The sequence below is a fragment of the Ovis canadensis genome, chromosome 1, assembly GCF_042477335.2.
Source record: "Ovis canadensis isolate MfBH-ARS-UI-01 breed Bighorn chromosome 1, ARS-UI_OviCan_v2, whole genome shotgun sequence".
NCBI classification, from domain to species: Eukaryota; Metazoa; Chordata; class Mammalia; order Artiodactyla; family Bovidae; genus Ovis; species Ovis canadensis.
The window spans coordinates 46,154,283-46,174,881 of record NC_091245.1 but is presented as its reverse complement, the minus strand read 5'-3'; the positions used below and the strand labels follow the sequence as shown (position 1 = coordinate 46,174,881).

General features: G+C 36.9%; 1 protein-coding gene across 3 annotated transcripts in view; it reads right to left on the bottom strand.

Moving 5' to 3' along the window:
* LRRC7 (leucine rich repeat containing 7) overlaps nt 1-20,599 on the bottom strand; it is a 615,708-nt gene that overhangs the window by 453,981 nt on the left and 141,128 nt on the right. Inside the window, exon 3 of one of the 3 annotated variants that reach the window (XM_069564900.1) lies at nt 5,581-5,655. The exons of 1 other annotated variant lie outside the window; for it this stretch is intronic. In XM_069564900.1, coding sequence (XP_069421001.1) covers nt 5,581 — 1 coding nt within the window. In that variant the 5' untranslated portion in view covers nt 5,582-5,655. The remainder of the gene's footprint in view (nt 1-5,580; nt 5,656-20,599) is intronic. One more of the 3 variants, XM_069564988.1, reaches the window with a different exon arrangement.

Below are 20,599 nucleotides of genomic sequence, written 5' to 3'. Positions count from 1 at the left end.
TTAGAGCTCCCAATGACTGACTAATTGTGATATCCAAAAGCTTTTTCTCCCTCAGTTGTCTTCTTCTGAACACTTTTCAGCACCACTTAATACAGTTAACCCTTTTGATTCTCTCTGCTTCTTTGGTTCCTTTAAAACAAAACAAAAACATCTGAAGTCAGGTTTTCTCTTATTTTTGACTAGAGTGCAGTTTTTGCTGCCAATTCTTCTTCCTCTATGCAGAAATTTGACAACTTAATATGGATGACCCTATGAACTGTTCTGGAGCAATGTTTCCTGTTCCCTCTGTATGTTTTCTGCCTGCCTAGTCAAGGTGGCTTGAACCAGTATCCCTACTCAGATAAATTCCAAAGAAAGCCAATGCCAAAGAATGCTCAAACTACCTCACAGTTGCACGCATCTCACATGCTAGTAACGTAATGTTCAAAATTCTCCAAGCCAGGCTTCAACAGTACATGAATGGTGAATTTGCAGATATTCAAGCTGGATTTAGAAAAGGCAGAGGAACCAGAGATCAAATTGCCAGCATCCGTTGGATCACTGAAAAATCAAGAGTTTCAGAAAAATATCTACTTCTCCTTTATTGACTATGCCAAAGCCTTTGACTGTGTGGATCACAATAAATTGTGGAAAATTCTGAAAGAGATGGGAATACCAGACCACCTGACCTGTCTCCTGAGAAACCTATATGCAGGTCAGGAAGCAACAGTTAGAACTGGACATGGAACAACAGACTGGTTCCAAATAGGAAAAGGAGTACATCAAGGCTATATATTGTCACCCTGTTTATTTAACATATATGCAGAGTACATCATGAGAAACGCTGGGCTGGATGAAGCACAAGCTGAAATCAAGATCGCCGGGAGAAATATCAATAACCTCAGATATGTAGATGACACCATCCTTATAGCAGAAAGTGAAGAAGAACTAAAGAACCTCTTGATGAAAGTGAAAGTGGAGAGTGAAAAAGTTGGCTTTAACTCAACATTCAGAAAACTAAGAACATGGCATCTGGACCCATCACTTCATGGCAAATAAATGGGGAAACAGTGGAAACAGTGACAGAATTTATCGTTTTGGGCTCCAAAATCACTACAGATGGTGACTGCAGCCATGAAATTAAAAGACGCTTGCTCCTTGGAAGGAAAGCTATGACCAACCTAGACAGCATATTAAAAAGTAGAGACATTACTTTGCCAACAAATGTCCATCTAGTCAAAGCTATGGTTTTCCCAGAGGTCATGTATGGATGTGAGAGTTGGACTATAAAGAAAGCTGAGTGCCGAAGAATTGATGGTTTTGAACTGTGGTGTTGGAGGATTCTTGAGAGTCCCTTGGGCTGCAATGAGATCCAACTGGTCCATTCTAAAGGAAATCAGTCCTGAATATTCATTGGAAGGAATGATGCTGATGCTGAAATGCCAATACTTTGGCCACCTAATGCAAAGAGCTGACTCATTTGAAAAGACTCTGATGCTGGGAAGTACTAAAGGTGGGAGGAGAAGGAGAAGACAGAGGACGAGATGGTTGGATGGCACCACCAACTCAATGGACATGAATTTGAGTAAACTCCAGATGTTGGCGATGCACAGGGAGGCCCGATGTGCTGCAGTCCATGGGGTTGCAGAGTCGGACACGACTGGGCAAGTGAATTGAACTTAGGAACTATACTGGAGCAATGTTTCCTTTTCACTCTGTATGTTTTCTGCCTGGTCAAATTCTGGTGTGTTCAACCAGTATCCCTACTCAGATAAATCAAGTCAATGTCTTCTAGTTCTGGAGCTCTAGTTCTGCATTTCCACTGACTCTGTAATATTCTTATTTTATTATGCTAGAGGCACATGAATTTCATATTAAAATTAAAGTTACCTTAAAGAGGATTTTAAAAAGGATTTTAACATCCTTTACTAAAAGTAAACTGTGTTCTTTTTAAAAATATATTTATTTTTCTGGTTGTGTAGTTCTTATCTGGGGCACGTGCAATTTTCATTGCAGTACAATGACTCTAATTGTGGCTTATGATCTTAGTTGTTCTGTGACATGTGGGATCTTAGTTCCTGATCAGGGATGGAACCTGAGTGCCATGCACTGAGAGGTGGATTCTCAACAACTGGACCACCAAGAAAAGTGTCTGCTCTTTTTTTAATCATCCAGATCTTATACAATGGGATTACTCTTCTTCCAAACCAGGTTCCTATAGAATCCACAGAAAAAGAGATTTCTTTCATCAAAATCCTCCTACTGCAGCCACATAGTTTGGCTCCTAAAATTTTCCCCCTGGGATATTCCAAGCATCAGTTTCTTTGTGTACAGACTCTCTCTCAACAGTATAGCAGATGTTTTTCCCTTTGTAAGTTCCTCAGTATCTTCAAAGTTATGGTCTTCTTCATTTCTTTTTGAGTTAAATTTGATATTGACTATTACAAATGTATTTCTAAACATATTTTCACAATGTTGTCTCCTTTAATACCAAGATAGCCTAACTGAACTGCCGGGAGCCAGCGTGAGGAACTCTGCCCATGGCAAAGGTCATGAGGAAGGAGGCTAGGCATTATGCAAAGGCGGGATCGAGCGTCAGGAGACCCCCTGTTCCCAAGCATCTACCCCCAAAACCAGAGTCTGCCTACTTTACTCTTTTATGCTCTCACCTACACCTCTGACTTTATGGGGGGCTGACCTCCACCACCTCTTTCAGAGAAGGAGTTAACTTACAGCTCCAAGTTAATAGAAATTCCTAGGCGTGACAAGAGTGTTTCAACTTACAAACTTCTCTGAAGGTTCTCTAGCCTGCCTGAGCAGGTTCGTCCAGCCACACATGATTGTTTTACAGCCTCCCAACTGTGAGAGGCACAAGATGCTTTAAAACTTTCTAAATACAGACTCTTCTGAGAAGTTAGAAAATTATTAGTATAGTGGGTTGATTAGAAATTATATTGGTGAAGGGTTTTTCATTTGTTGAGCCAATATTTGCTGCTAAATCTCCATATTCCCTGCCCTTATAATGAATATAACTAGCATATAGGAGAAATAAGTATTAACCTTTAAGATTAATCATGTTAAACCTTAGGCTAAGTAAATTCCTTTCTTAATTGTAACCCACTACACCCTCACCCTATAGGAATGCAACTTTATCTGGTACCTCCGGAGGGTGGTGCCTGGTTTAAGAAAAAAAATCACCCCTGGAAAAAATAAGTTTTCTAGTTGACTGACTGTTATGAGAAAGGGCCATAAAATGTCAGCAGGCCTCATGGCCAGAAGATGATGTAAAACCTCTAAGACCTTTGTATACTTTTATATGAAGCACCTGATTTTGACAAGGGTCAGGTCTGCTGACCCCACGTGACTCTGTATTCATCCCTATGTATAACAAAAAGTATGTAAGCAAACCTGAAAATAAAGAAAACAGATCAGTTTCTGGAAAGACTTATTCCCCTGTGTCATTTCTTTCTTGTTCTCTGTTTTTCTGGCTGAATTCCCATCTGGAGCATGGGTACTCGCCAAGCCTGCTAAGTTTGCCTGGGCTCCTAAGATCTGACCGGGGAGGCCTCAATGTCTCCTCTCCTTCAGGAGAACAGAAAGATGCCTGTGGCCTATGTAGGTAATGCAAATTCCTTGTCTTGGAGTTTTATTGGTATTTCACGTAAACCAAGTTATTCAGCATCTTTTTCTCCACTAATTTTCCTACTACACTATTCTTTTCTAATCTCTCTTTATATCTGTAACTAAATAAGATTTTTCCTAGGACGTCGATTCCATCTTCCCTTCGAATTACCCTGGATCCACCAGGGCTGGACCCTGGCACTGAACTATTTTAAAAAGGACCTGAAAAAAATATATATATATATGTATATATAACTGAATCACTTTGCTGAAATGAACAGAATATTGTAAATCAACTATGCTTATTTTAAATTTTTTTTTTAATTTTGAAGGTTCTTTCCTTTCTACCATTTTATAGTGTAAGCGTGTATCCATGATAAATAGTCTAAATTAGTAAACCAAATACATTAAGGACTAATACTTTACATTATAATGATGTTTTTCATTTCTACTGAGGCATTCTTAGCATTTTTCTTTTCAAAATAAATGGCTCAAATTGTATAAATATTTGATGGCATTTAAATATAAGGTGTTTACCATCCATGATTTGCCATTTATAAAGCCTTAAAATAGATTGAAAGAGAAGAAACTTCTGTTGGTTTACATAATTATTTAGGAATCTTTACTGTTAAGAAATTAAAATACAATTTTAAATATTTTTTGTAATTATAGAAATTTCTGCTATAGGATTTTAAATATAAAAATATTTATGGAAAATTTCTAAAATATTTTGATTGCAAATACTGCTATCATTTCTTATATATGTATCTTTGCAAATATATTTTAATCACCATTAAAACTATCTGTTGAATTAAGAACTTTATTAATTTTATCTTAAAGTGAAGTTGCTCAGTCGTGTCCAACTCTTTGTGACCCTGTGGATTGTAGCCCTCCAGGCTCCTCCGTCCATGGGATTCTCCAGGCAAGAATACTGGAGTGGGTTGCCATTTCCTTCTCCAGGGGATCTTCCTGACCCAGGGATCGAACCCAGGTCACCCACATTGCAGGCAGATGCTTTAACCTCTGAGCCACCAGGGAACTCATTTTATCTTAAAATATATGTATATTATGTTGTGTTGTTGTTTTTCAGTCACTAAGTTGTGTCTGATTCTTTGTGATCCCATGAACTGAAGCACACAAGATTTCCTTGTACTTCACTATCTCTCATATGTATATGTATGTATCTAAAGGTATCAATGCGATATATGTGTAATTTTAGCATATAAAATCAGTCTTACTTGCAATCTTTGTTCCTTAATCCATATCAGTGAAAGCATTGATAAAATGCTTTCTAAAATCCTTTTAGCTTTAACATTTTCTGATTCTACTACAATCTTCAAGATACATTTGAGGAGAAAGAATCACCTCCAGACACTTTCATTTGGAACAATGAGACTTTCAAAGATTCTTCTTGCCATTGAAATAATCTTATTTACTCCTTCCCACATTGCTTGTCTTTATCATTGAACCTCCTATTTCATTTCTTGCACATGTCAGCGAGTTCTAATAAGTGGAAAGCTCCTGCTCTGTGCCTGGATTTTATTTGATATAACCTTGAAATTTTGAAATGTAACCTTCAGAACTGAATGTAATTTCACTCTAGTTCTTAAAAGCATGATTATAATATAATTTCTGTTAATGATTAAGAGAGGAATTCACACATTTATATAGTGGTTAAGAATGTCATAAGAGAAAGGTAGCTCTTATTCTTTACAAAGGAATAGACTGTTGAATTAGGGTGCTAAAAAGAAGACCTCAGAGAGAATACAAGATCATATCATTATTATTGACAGAAAATTAGTTTCCTGAAATATAGTTGTAATTTTTCTTCCTAGCTATTTTTGTGATGTCATATACTTAACAAAAATAATACTAAGTATAAATTTAAAATTATAAGACTATTTGGTCATTATAGAGTAAATTCCCAAAATACTATTTAATTCTATATACTTAGTCATAGTAAAATAACATAGTATCTACTTGCTAGTTATTCCTGTCTCTGCAGACTTCTAGGTTGTGACCACTTTGACTTGCATTTTTTCATGTAGCGGGCTCCTTTAAAAAAAAAGAAAATGTAAAAAATTTTGATTAACTATTCTTATAAATTGACAAATGCATCCAAATAAACATAAAAAGCAAGATTGGGTTGTGAAGAGCATAATCAGATGCTTTTCTAATTGTCAGGTTACACATCCTATTAGTATATATACATAGACACTACCACTTTAGATGCTGTGACTATCTACATTCAGTGGGGAACAAGAAGATACTATTCTTCAATATTCCCCCTTAAAGTAACACTTCTGTAGGCAATGGCACCCCACTCCAGTACTCTTGCCTGGAAAATCCCATGGGTGGAGGAGCCTGGAAGGCTGCAGTCCATGGGATCGCAGAGGGTCAGACACAACTGAGCGACTTCACTTTCACTTTTCACTTTTATGCATTGGAGGAGGAAATGGCAATCCATTCCAGTGTTCTTGCCTGGAGAATCCCAGGGATGGGGGAGCCTGGTGGGCTGTTGTCTATGGGGTCGCACAGAGTCGGACACGACTGAAGTGACTTAGCAGCAGCAGCTTCAAGAAAAATTATTTATATAAGCATCTTACTCCTTGCCTGTTTTATGTCTAGTAAGTAAATAATAAATCTCTTCTTGAAATTAGGACTGTAAAGGATATTCTAGGAAACATTAACTATGATGAAAATATATAAACAGCAGTCAAAATGTTGGAGATTATATTTATTTAATTGATGCAATTCTTTCTGTCTATAAAATGTACAATCATATAATAAAGTTTAGCAAACCATGTGTTTAGCCTGAAGTAATTTTCTGATTATAAATGCATTATTAAAATAAAAGAAATTAACAAATTCTGTAGTTATAATTATTGTCAACAATTTTAACTTGTATATGAAAATTAAAAGTGATTTACATATGACCATTACAGTGTTACACTATGAAATCCTTACAGTCTGCAATATATTATCTTGAATTTTATAGAAAGACAAATATACAGTCTGATTAAATACTATTTAATACAGTCTAGGCCTACATATTTGAAAACTTGAATCATCTATTTTAACTTTTTTATCTGTAAAATGGCAATAATAACTAAACTTTTGTTATTTAGTCACTAAATTGTGTTTGACTCTTTTGCAACCCCATGAACTGTATAGCCCACAAGTCTCTTCTGTCAATGGGATATCGCAGGCAAGAATACTGAGTTAGCGTTTCCTTCTCCAGGGGATCTTTCCAAACCAGAGATTGAACCTGTGTCTCCTGCTTGGCAGGCGGATTCTTACTACTGAGCCACCTGGGAATCTCAAAAATTAACCTTATTGTAGTGAAAGTCGTTAAGTTGTGTCCAACTCTTTGCGACCCCATAGATGAGCCTGTCAGGCTCCTCTGTCCATGGAATTCTCCAGGCAAGAATATTAGAGTGGGTAGCAATTCCCTTCTCCAGGGGATGTTCCCAATCCAGGAATCAAACTCAGGTCTCCCACATTGCAGGAGGATTCTTTACTGTATGAGCCACCAGGAAAGCCCTTAACTAACCCTAAGTGTCCCATAAAGCTTTTTTTTTTTTAATTGTATAAATTCTTAATAGTTAATCACTCTCCTTAGGAGAAATGTACTTGTTGTTATTTTCTTTTATTATAGTGAGTAAAATTATAAACTCAAAATTTACTATTTAAGTATCCAAGAAAGTGATATATACTTAAAAATAAATTTATTATATTCTTGTTTTCAGTTATCTTGTTGCTGCTTGTTGAAGACTAAAATTGCTGCTCCACTTTCAGGCAGATTCATCATTCACTATAATGAGAGAAATATATGTCTTAACATATCTATATATAGAACAATAAATTTTATTATTATAATGATATTATAGTGTTATAAAAATGATACTCTACTATAGTACAATATACATACTATTATATCAATTATAATATTATAATTATTATATATTAATATGGTTGGGCCAAAAGAAGGTTGAGTGCCAAAGAATTAACGTTTTCCAGCTGTGGTGCTGGAGAAGACTCTTGAGAGTCCCTTTGACTGCAAGGAGATCAAACAAGTCAGTCGTAAAGGAAATCAACCCTCAATATTCATTGGAAGGATTGACGCTGAAGCAGAAGCTCTAATACTTTGGTCACCTGATGCATAGAGCCGACTCATTGGAAAAGGTCTTCATACTGGGAAAGATAGAGGGCAGGAAGGGAATGGCACAACAGAGGATGAGATAATTAGATGGCATCACTAACTCAATGGACATGAGTTTGAGCAAACTCTGGGAGATAGATAGTGAAGGACAGGGAAACATGGTGTTCTGCAGTCCATGGGGGTCACAAAGAGTCAGACACAACTCAGCAACTGAACAACAACAACAATATAGAGTTATGTTGGGCTTCCTTGGTGGCTCAGTGGTAAAGAATCTGCCTGCCACTACCAGAGATGGGCATTTGTTCCCTGGGTCAGGAAGATCTTCTGGAGAAGGAAATGGCAACCCACTCCAGTATTCTTGCCTAGGAAATCCCATGGACAAAGGAGTCTAGTGGGCTACAGTCCATGAGAGCTCAAGGGTCAGACATGACTTAGTGACTAAAGGACAACAACAAGATAGACTTGCTTTTGTTCTCTGCAAATCACTGGAACTGAGTCCTGCCATAGCTAGTGTAAATACACACTTTTCAGAAAAGTTTGTAGGATATTAGGAAGATACATATTGTTAAATACAATACTTTAATTTTGCAAGAGACCTAGTATTCTTGGTTACAAGTAAAATAACTTTCTTTTTTTTTAGTAACATCACATTTTTGGGGGTAACATCATGTTTTTAAGGCCAATGTTGAAGTGCAAGAAAAAGAACATTTGATGATGCTAGAGACCAGCATACCAGTCTTACTGGTTTCTTTTTGACAAATAAAATAAGATCTTAAAAAATAAATTTTCTAGTTTTTCTTTTCTTTTTTTTTTTTTTTTAAAGTGCTATCACTGTCCTGGTTGGTCCAGCATACCCTTAGTTAAGTGCCTGAGCCTTTGGGTTAAAGTGATTTTAAAAGAGTTAGTGGGTTATATTTGGAAATATTGTATGAAAGCTTTTTGAAAAGTTCCTTGTTTGGGGCTAAACTCCTTTTGTGTATTCCTGGCTCCCAGGTTTTAGTAAACATTCTTGAAGTATAACCTCATTTACTATTTTTGTGATGTCATATACTTAACAAAAATAATACTAAGTATAAATTTAAAATTATAAGACTATTTGGTCATTATAGAGTAAAATTCCCAAAATACTATTTAATTCTATATACTTAGTCATAGTAAAATAACATAGTATTTACTTGCTAGTTATTCCTGTCTCTGCAGACTTCTAGGTTGTGACCACTTTGACTTGTAGTTCAGCTCAGTCACTCAGTCCCGTCCGACTCTTTGCGACCCCATGAATTGCAGCACTCCAGGCCTCCCTGTCCATCACCAACTCCCGGAGTTCACTCAGACTCACGTCCATCAAGTCAGTGATGCCATCCAGCCATCTCATCCTCTGTCGTCCCCTTCTCCTCCTGCCCCCAATCCCTCCCAGCATCAGAGACTTTTCCAATGAGTCAACTCTTTACATGAGGTGGCCAAAGTACTGGAGTTTCGGCTTCAGCATCACTCCTTCCAGAGAAGTCCCAGTGCTGATCTCCTTTAGAATGGACTGGGTGGATCTCCTTGCAGTCCAAGGGACTCTCAAGAGTCTTCTCCAACACCACAGTTCAAAAGCATCAATTCTTTGGTGCTCAGCCTTCTTCACAGTCCAACTCTCACATCCATACATGACCACAGGAAAAACCATAGTCTTGACTAGACGAACCTTAGTCGGCAAAGTAATGTCTCTGCTTTTGAATATGCTATCTAGGTTGGTCATAACTTTTCTTCCAAGGACTAAGCGTCTTTTAATTTCATGGCTGCAATCACCATCTGCAGTGATTTGGGAGCCCCCCAAAATAAAGTCTGACACTGTTTCTACTGTTTCCCCATCTATTTCCCATGAAGTGATGGGACTGGATGCCATGATCTTCGTTTTCTGAATGTTGAGCTTTAAGCCAACTTTTTCACTCTCCACTTTCACTTTCATCAAGAGGATTTTTAGTTCCTCTTCACCTTCTGCCTTATTTGTATTTAAATGATGAGACCAAGAGAAGAGAAAAAAAAAATCATTGTGTGCATTAGGTGGATGCTAATTATCACTTGCTTGTGCTTCTTATTTCATAGCCCTTTCCTTCCTGCACTTTCAGTATTTTTCAATGGCGTGAGTTGCATTCAGCTGCCTCTTTTTCCTGCTACTCAAAAGTAGAAAGTACACAGAAAAAGTCCTTAAGGTACAAGTTCTTACTTAAAATATGGTCTCCTGGGGATAAGACCTTGTTCAGTTATGTGTCTAATCAGTGTTTATCACCCTGTAGACACTGCAATATTTAACAAGTGTGGATAGGGCACTTAAGTTGTGACTGAACAATAAATAGACCAGACCTGGATGCCAAGCACTACAACTCCCAGCTTCACATTTCAATTATATTTAAATGAGAATGCTAATGAAAGTGTTTAAATGTTCATTAAAATTAACCTTTCAAATTCACAGTGCCCGTGGGCACTCCTAATAACACTAAAGTTTGAGATTTAGGTTTCCAACCACTATTGCACAAATGAAAAATTCAGGAGGGTTGAAATGTCAAGAATGCTTTGAAATAAACATTAAATTGACTAAGAACTTTAACTCTAACTCAAGGTTCATGTTCTCTTACTGTTTTGTGATATGATTACTAATAATCATTTAATGCAATAATGTTCTTGGATCTAAAGAAGAACAGGCGGCATATCAAATGAATTCAATAATTGTAACCCAAGAAAGAATTATGGTAGAGAATATTGAAGGAAAGTTACATGTCTCAAAATAGCCTGGAGTTAAAATGCCCCCTCTGGGTATTCCCCACCATTCTATGCAAAACAAAGAACTCACTCACTCAAAGAAAAAAAAAAAAAAGGATATTAAGGTTGATTATGCCCAGCTCCCAGCTGGGCCAGCCTTTGGCCATCTCCAGAATTCCCTGCCCTAGCCATTTAAGAGATAACTACTCCGAACAACCTTGGAGAAGAATAGGCCCCCTTAAGACAGTAGCTTTCCACATATATGCCTATACATACTTACTCTTTTCTTGGGTTAGTACAGCAGCTCACTAATCTGACTGCTGCCCCTTCTCGCTTCTGGCCTCATTAAAGGTGTCTGTTTCTGTAAAGTGCCAGTCTCCTTCTTTTTCAGAACCTCGCTTTCTCTAACTCCCTTACCCTACAAATATTGTATGTTTAGTTGAATTATAAGCTTGAGAGACACTTTAAATAGCCACAGTCCATTCAGTATTTGGGGAAGAATTTCACCACAGCTGTCCTTAGCAAGTGAGAATCTACTGCATTTTAAATGTCACAAATATCTTCAGAAAATTCATTAAGATGTGTTGTTACATTTGGCAGGTTTCAACCTATGATAATTAGAGTAAGAGGTTTTCCAGAAAGCATGAGGCTATACACTCAACACTAGATTTGTGAGATTTACGTGGGGCAAAGGATGTCTTAGCAGTAGCACTACAAATCACTTGAATTTAAAGGCAAAGCTTTGAAGTCCAGATATGAAGCCTTTTCAGAAACCAGAGGGCAATCCAGAATTCTTTATGCAAGAGTAAGGCCTGTGTGGGTTCTGGGATAAATTATGAATAAACCCCTACAAGAGCTTATCATTGAAGGGCAATGACCCAAAACATGTAAATATAATCTAAGGCGTGATATGACAGAAGTGTGCACATTGTACTGGGGAGCCTGGAGGAAGGGCACTCAGCACAATCTAGGGTTCATGGAAATTCTGATGCAGTGATCAGTCAGTGCCTTGGATGTCCCCAAGCATTTTATACATTTTATTAAATTTTAATTGAAGATCAGTCAATAAACCCAAAATTTCTTAAGTTTCTTCTATGCATTTGTTTTACCTTAAGGCCAGTAAAAAACAGAAAAAAATGGCGGAGTCTCATGAATCACTATAAGGTGTTCATTCATTGTTCCTTTTTCATTCACTCCCCTCTCCAAATCCTTTCAGCTCTACAGGGATGGAGAGGAGTACACATGTATAGAGCTGCTCTGAGTAGTGGGGCCAAGAGAAGGAAGCCCTACGGCTTTACACAAGACTCTGGGCTAGACGGTGCTGTCCTTTCTGCCTCTTTCTGCTTTAAGTCTCTTGTCTTGATCCTTTTTTTTTTTTTTTTTTTAGATCATATTCTCTCAACCATTATCTTAAGAAACGCAACTTCAAGTCTTGCTTCATATATCCACATATTTGCATGCATCAATAATTTTCCTTATTTTATCACAGATAATAATTCATACACAATAACAACATTTTTGAAGCATTTCTTTTTCTTTGATGTTTTAAAGTTTTTATTAACACAGTTGGATTAACATCTACCATATTTGTTAATTTTTTCAGGTCATTACCCTTTTTTTTTTGTCCCTATTTTTGTCTTCCATTGGTTTTCTTCCATTTGTGGTTTTCTGTGATTATTTTATATGATTTGATTTTCTCTCCTTTTCTTAGCATATCAGTTATACTTAAAATTTTACTGTTTTTTAATTAATTTATTTTTAATTGGAGGATAATTGCTTTAGAGTTTTGTTGTTTTCTGAACCATTTCTAAAGCAGAAGTGAGGTCATAAAACCAAGATAGACCCATAGAAAGTAGATCTTTCCATAAAACGACTGCCTATTATAGTGATTACTTTGTAAATTTTATAATGATCCTGTTAGGTATGTATTATTATTCTATTTTCTTAAATGAAGAAACTGACTTCAGAATCAGTTCATTATTGTAGCTGTTCATTTATTCACTGAACAAGTGATGAGCTTCTACTTGCCAGGCTTTATGGTACCAGAGACACATCTTGCCATCAAAGACCCCACAATCTTAGTAGAAAAAAAAGTTGTGTGTTCATCACACCATTTTAATTTCCTGAATAGCAAAAAGGCTGGATTTCTCTGCCTCCTACCTCATACTACAGCAGTACTGGGGCCATATGATTGAGTTTTGACCAGTGGTAGGTAAAAGTGTGTGTGTGCTAAGTTGCTTCAGTCATGTCTGACTCTTTGCGATCCTATGGAGAGTAGCCCTCCAGGCTCCTCTGTTCATGGGATTCTCCATGTAAGTATACTAGAGTGGGTTGCCATGCCCTCCTCCAGGGGATTTTCCCCACATCTCTTATGTCTCCTGCTTTGACAACTGAGTTTTTTTTACCACTAGTGCCACTGAGTAAAAGTAATAGAAGCCATTTCTTGGCCTGGCCCTGGAAAGAATCTTCACATTTGATCTTTCGGTTCTCTCCTGGATGGGCTGCCCAAGCTCAATTAACGTGGCTATTATATAAGGGAGCAGTGCTTCTTAATTTGTGTCGAACTGTGACATGAGGAATAAATAAACTTTGATTGTGTGAAACAATATTTGAGGTTTAATTTGATACCATAGATAGCCTATTTTTTCTTTCTTGTCTAATACAAAATTTCATGGGGGAGACAGTCATTAAACAATTGAATAACAAAAACAAAATTGCCTGGAAGGGAATAAAATGAGTACTTTGAACTGGAATAACAAAGGAAACATTTTGTAATAGATTGGATCATGGTTCAGAAATATTCCCTTCCCAATCCCCATGTTTCCAACAGTACCACTGATTTTGGGTTTGGCTCTGTGACTTGCTTTGGCCAACAAAAGAGGAGGAAATAATAATGGACCAGTTCCCTGGTAGCTCAGCTGGTAAAGAATCTGCCTGCAATGCAGAGACCTCAGTTTGATTCCTGGCCCAGGAAGATCCCCTGGAGAAGAGATAGGCTACCCACTCCAGTATTCTTGGGCTTCCTTGGTGGCTCAGCTGGTGAAGAATCCACCTGCAATGCAGGATACCTGGGTTCGATCCCTGGGTTCCGAAGATACCCTGGAGAAGGGAAAGGTTACCCACTCCAGTATTCTGGCCTGGAGAATTCCATGGATTGTATAGTCCATAGGGTCACGAAAGAGTTGGACACAACCAAGTGACAGTCCCCACTTTGAGTCCAGGTCTTAAAAGACCTTGTGTGTTTCTCTTCATACTGTTACACCTGTACCATGGGTAAAGGTTGTGAAATTGAACATATACAGATTAGCCTACTGGTCCTAGGAAGAAAATGAGATATAAATGAAGCAGATACCTTAAAGTAATAGTTTCATCACTGGTTTCTTGGACTCTTAACTGTTGCTACCTCCAATTTTATAATATAATCTAGAGATAACTTCCTAAAACATTTCACCATATATGTTTTACTCAGGAACACTAAGAATGAAGAAAAGAAGAACTAACATTTACTGAGTGCATGTGCTATTCCAAACATTATCCTAGGTAATTAGAGATGATATTTCTTTCAGATTGGGTTCCCCTGGAAGGAGACTGCCTAATATAAAGATTTGAGAATAAATACTTTATTTGGGAGGCAACCTTAGAAAACACCAGTAGAAAAGAAGTGAAACAGGGAAGAGACGGAGGCCAGCAATCAGTACATAATGGAGCGATTGTCACTCCGGGCAACAAAGGCTCATCCATGTGGAATATACCTCAGGTGAGCCATCAGAGGGTGAGAAACGTGGACTATTTATTCTCCAGCTCTCATCTGTGAATGACTGAAGGCTGCACCTGGAGCCATTAATCCCTCTGTACTTCCCAGCTTCACTGGACACAAGCTTTCACAAGGGTTTCAATAAAATCTAACAGTGCTTGCACTTAGATGCCGTGAGCACATGCGTATGTGCGTGCTCACTTGCTTCAGTCATGTCTGACTCTGTGCAATGCTATGGACTACAGCCTGCCAGGCTCCCCTGTCCATGGGATTCTCCAAAGTAAGAATACTGGACTGGACTGCCACACCCTCCTCCAGCCATGAGTACACAGAAGAATGTCAATATTCAGGAGGTCTGAGGACGGCTCCCAACAGCTACAGAACAGAACGTGGTTTTTTTGTTTGTTTGTTTTTTGTTTTTTTTTTTAATTCCTTGTAAATATTAGCACTTTAGAGAGGTTTTCCCTGATCACTGAAAGACATATACCCCAGTTTACTATCACTTGTTCCTGTCCTTCTGAGCCTTTATTACAATTGTTTCCTATTACTTTGCTTCTTTTCTTGTATTTCTATATTTGTTTCTAGACTGTGAACATAATGAAGCCAAGAACCAAGTTTATTTCATTCAACACCACCTAGTACAAAGTAGGAACCCAATATTTGCTGAATCAGTTATTGAATTGATAGCGCTAGATAGTGTAATCTTTACTGGATAGGAACACAAAGGCCATACTGGTGGTGACAGTATTCCAATCCAGGAAAGGATGACCTAAAATCCCATACTCTTTACCACACTGTGATAATGATATCATGCTGTTTTCCTATTTCCTGCCTCAGAAAACTCAATTATTTCCTATTTCCTACATCATTAAATCTAAATTCTGCATAACTTCCAATTCCTTCTATAACCTAGCTAGTAAGTGCATCTTAAAAAGATCAGGGCACAAACACATTATAGAATGAATGAAATGTTGCTTAAAACCATGTGTAAAAATGACTTGCGGGTTGCTTATTGTCAAAAAATTAGTGTCGTATGAGAAAAGAGCCTTATGTCGCTTCTAAAAAGTCCAAAGTAAAAGGCTAAATGAATATAAATGTAATTTCTAGAGCAGTCAGAGGGGTGGGTGTTAATGATGGTGCACTTAAGACTATTTCTGAGGCCAAAAATGACTGGAACTCAGATAAACTGATGACAGGACAGCACAATTCCTTTTATCCATGGATGATGAGTGATTTTGCTATAGATGTTGGGCCTAAACAAAAAACACTCTACCACACAAGCAACATGAACTAGGAAAAATGAGGTAGGAAACAAGAGAGCAAGAAAACAATGTATTTCTACTAATATTTGCTATGGATATGTAGATTCTTTCATTCACATTATTTCATTTAAACCTTAGGACCAGGTCATTAGCATGACTGTAGGGCCCAAGGAAAGCAGGAACCTAATTTAGTGTTCAGTCATGCAGTAACAAAATTACTGAAAGAAGAGAGTTGCAGCCTAAATACTGACAGTGAAAATTCACATTTGAAATAATTAGGTAATAATATGACTTTTTTTCCCTCTCTTTTTTAGAAGAGAAATGTGGTAGAATGTATTGACTGATTAAACATATTTGAAACATTTCCATACGCTATTGCTCCTCTTCATGGGTGCCTCTTCCTATGGGAGGATCATACTTCCTGCCCAGTGATAGTAGCCTAGGTCATGTGACTCACTTAGGCTAATGGAATACAAAGTCAAAGGGAAGCTTTAAGCCAGCCTGCCTGTGCTCTTTGCTGTCTGTGGCAAATCATAGCTATTGGCTCCATTTTCTCTTTAGATCTGGAACAGAAAGATGATGGAATGGAGCCCCAGCCAATATACAATCAACATGTAATGGTGGTGAAAAATAAATCTTGGCTGCTGTAAACACAAAGGTTTAAGGTTGTTTATTATTATAATGATAAAAGTTGTGGTCAAAGAAGTAGGTTAAAGTGTCTTTCTCATTCTGGGGAAGTTTACAATTAAAAATTGAGATCTTAAGGAAAACCACTTTTCATTCATAACTCATAAAGTTTAATGTAAGAAAAATTTATAAATGGTGTTTTTAATACTGAAAAGACTTTGACAGGTTAGAGCATAAGGGCACATAATTTCAAATGAAAAGACAAATTATTTATTGAGTTGTAACATTTATTTGAAATGTGCTGGAGAATTTTATTGGTTAGTAATACTACTATAACCCTTACAAATGCCTGAAATTTACTACATTTATACATTTAATTGATAAGATTTGCAAGCGTGTTTTAAATCTTTAGGGAGGTTTTGCTTGTTACAGCAGGGTTTGAAATACATTATAAAGAAGATAAATGTATTTGATTTATGAAGAAAATATTTAACAAAATATTTAAATAAATGTTTTAAATGGACTTAAAATGTAACAAATTTATAAATAGAATAAGATTTGTATGTTTTCTTAAAAACATTTCAAAACTAGGTTTCAGTTAAAAACTTTAACTTTTATAAAATAAAAATTAAAAATTGCATTAGCCATAGATAATCTTCACTGTGCACAAAAGTCATCCTATAACATTTAAAAATCAACAGCAACAAAAGTCACTATGAAGTGATAAAATATTTCTCATTTTGTAAATAAAGAAATGAAGGCTTAGAGAAATTAAATTTGCCCCAAACCAAAATTATGGTAATACTACACTTTTTACAATGGCTTTCAAATGCTTCATAAAATGCACTTTATCATCTTCTTTTTGCATTTAAAATGTTAATGCATGTTCACTTATAAAAACTTTCTAAATCACTGTATAAAGTCTTAGCTATTATAGATATTTGTATATTGAAAAAAATTATTCTCTGATTTTTCTTTTGAAATGTTTGCTTCACCACCTGGATGGACTATTCTTTAAGAAGAGAAGAGATTTTTCCTACCTGAAGTAACTAAAACAAAAAAACAAACACACTGTACATAGCAAGTTCTTGGTAAGTGCTCACTGAATTAATAAAGACAATGCAAAAAAAAAAAGGCATTTTCTTTTATTATTACTTTATTTCCTTTTATCTCCTACGTAAAGGAATTTGAGGAGGTTTATAATAAAAGACAGATATAATCTAGGTTTAAGTAAAAAATATTAGAACCATGAAAAAGAAAAAGAAAGTAAAGATCTCATTTTCGGTTCAGTTCAGTCGCTCAGTTGTGTGCGACTCTTTGCGACCCCGTGGACTACAGCACACCAAGGCCTCCCTGTCCATCACCAACTCCCAGAGTTTACTCAAACTCATGTCCATTGAGTCGGTGATGCCATCCAACCATCTCATCCTCCATTGTCCCCTTCTCCTCCTACCTTAAATCTTTCTCAGTGTCAGGGTCTTATCCAGTGAGTCAGCTCTTTGTATCAGGTGGCCAAAGTATTAGAGTTTCAGCTTCAGCATCAGTCCTTCCAATTAATATTCAGGATTGATTTCCTTTAGGATGGACTGGTTGGATCCCCTTGTAGTCCAAGGGACTTTCAAGAGTCTTCTGCAACACTGCAGTTCAAAAGCATCAATTTTTTGGCGGTTGGCTTTCCTTACAGTCCAACTCTCACATCCATACATTACTACTGGAAAAACCATAGCTTTGACTAGACAGACTTTTGGTGGCAAAGTCATGTCTCTGCTTTTTAATATGCTGTCTAGGTTGGTCATAGCTTTCCTTCCAAAGAGTAAGTATCTTTTAATTTCATGGCTGCAGTCACCATCTGCAATGATTTTGGAGCCCCCCAAAATAATGTCTGTCACTGTTTCTACTGTTTCCCCAGCTATCTGCCATGAAGTGATGGAACCAGATGCCATGATCTTAGTTTCCTAATGTTGAGCTTTAAGCCAACTTTTTCACTCTTCTCTTTCACTGTCAAGAGGTTCTTTAGTTCTTCCTCACTTTCTGCCATACGGGTGGTGTCATTTGCATATCTGAGGTTATTGATATTTCTCCCGGTGATCTTGATTCCAGCTTCTGCTTCATCCACACCAGCATTTCGCATGATGTACTCTGCATATAAGTTAAATAAGCAGGGTGACAATATACAGCCTTGACATACTCCTTTTCCTATTTGGAACCAGTCTGTTGTTCCATGTCCAGTTCTAACTGTTGTTTCTTGACCTGCATACACATTTCTCAGGAGGCAGATCATGTGGTCTGGTATTCCCATCTCTTTCAGAGTTTTCTACAGTTTGTTGTGATCCACACAGTCAAAGGCTTTGTCATAGTCAATAAAGCAGAAGTAGATGTTTTTCTGGAACTCTCTTGCTTTTTCGATGATTCAGTGGATGTTGGCTATTTGATCTCTGGTTCCTCTGCCTTTTCTAAATCCAGCTTGAAGATGTGGATGTTCATGCCTCAATGAAACTATGAGCCATGCTGTGTAGGGCCACCCAGGATGGATGGGTCACAGTGGAGAGTTCTGACAAAACGTGGTCCACTGGAGAAGGGAACTGCAAAACACTTCACTATTCTTGCCTTGAGAACCCCATCAACAATATGAAAAGGTCTCATTTTAGGACTAACATTTACTGTGAGTTAGTATGGGATGAATCTCTTTGCTTCCCTGGAAAGGTGGCAACAGGGCAAAAGTAGAGGTCATACATATTCTTAATTTGTTTAAACGAAGCACATTAAGTCTGATGCAGAACTCTTGTGCGTGCTAAGTGACATCAGTTGTGTCCAACTTTTTGTGACCTTATGAACTGTAGCCCTCCAGGCTTCTCTGTCCATGTAATTCTGCAGGCAAGAATACTGTGAAGGGTTGCCATTTCCTTTTCCAGGGATTATTTCCAACCCAGGGATTGATCCCAAGTTTCTTATGCCTCCCGCACTGGAAGAGTGTTTCTTTACCACTAGGGCCACCTGGAAAGCCTGTAGAATTCTTAATGGGGGTTAATTTGTTGATTCACATAATGTACACCCTAAAATACCTGTTAAGTTTATCAGTGACCAAATTCTATACTTTTCCAAGTTTAGAAAAGAAACAGAAGACCTTTCAATAAATAAAGAATAGTGATTAAATCAAAAGCATGATTATCATCTACCTATATTTCTATGTTAATAGCCTTTTAATACTGAGTGTTTTTATGCTACTTCAAAGGTACATCTCAAAATTATTATATGTTAACACACACACATTATACAAATGATATATATGTGTACATACATACACAAAAACATTTGTGTAATTTTGGGAATTTGAAGCAATAATTTATATAATCTTTTGGAATCCTAATGATCAGAGATTTGAATTTATTACTGGAATAGATACATAGACATGTAATGAGTGATATATCTTTTAAGGACTTTAAGGTTATGCCATCCTTAGACAAACTAGTGTGTGTGTGTGCTCAATCATGTCTGACTCTTTGCAACCCCATGGACTGTAGCCCACCAAGCTCCTCTGTCCATGGGATTTCCCAGGCAAGAATACTGGAGTGGGTTGCCATTTCTTTCTCCAGTGGATCTTTCTGACCCAGGGATCAAACTTGTATCTCTTCAGAATCCTGCATGCTTAGGCAAATTCTTTACCACTGTGCCACCTGGGAAGCCCATGGAGGAAACTAGAGTTAGCACAATTCAAGACTGAAATATAACCTCCTCTTAAATCCACATGGTCTTATCTAAAAGTTTATCGAAAGCACTTAGAATTTATAGTGAAATAGAAAAATTGAGCAACAACTTTTTGAAACAAAGTGAAATGAGATTTTTTTTTTATCTTGAAGCATTAAACAATTAGAGAAAGTATATAATTTATTTTTTTACCACTTATAATCTTAATAAGTAATTCCAGAGAGACTCATTTCCATGAGAGTTTTCAAAATAAAGCAAATCAGGACAGGTAAAAGTGCAAGGTAGTTTGTGAGTCAGAGGTAAGATTTATTCAAAAGCTTTGATGTTTTCAGACTCCTAGGTGATCACAAGAACTGAAAGCACTACATAATTGAAGGCTGGAGTCTGTGTAGATGGATCATTGAGCTTGGAACAAGCCACCTTATGAACTTTGCTTAATGATGGTGTGGATAATACATGGTACTAGAAATATAAGTTACATTTATGTAATAAACATTGCAATTGGTCCTAGGAGAGGAACACATGTTTGGATAATGACTGGTCATAAAACTGCTCACCCTTTTCTGACTGTCACTGATTTTTTTAAACAGAAAAAAGTCATTATGTCTATTAAGTACATATTATAGTATGCCTAGAATACTGCCTACATTTCAGAAATCATCAGAAATATTCATGCTATTAATATGCTTTCCAAGTGCTATAATTACATATTCAATCAAAACTCACTTTTTAATTCTTTATATATTT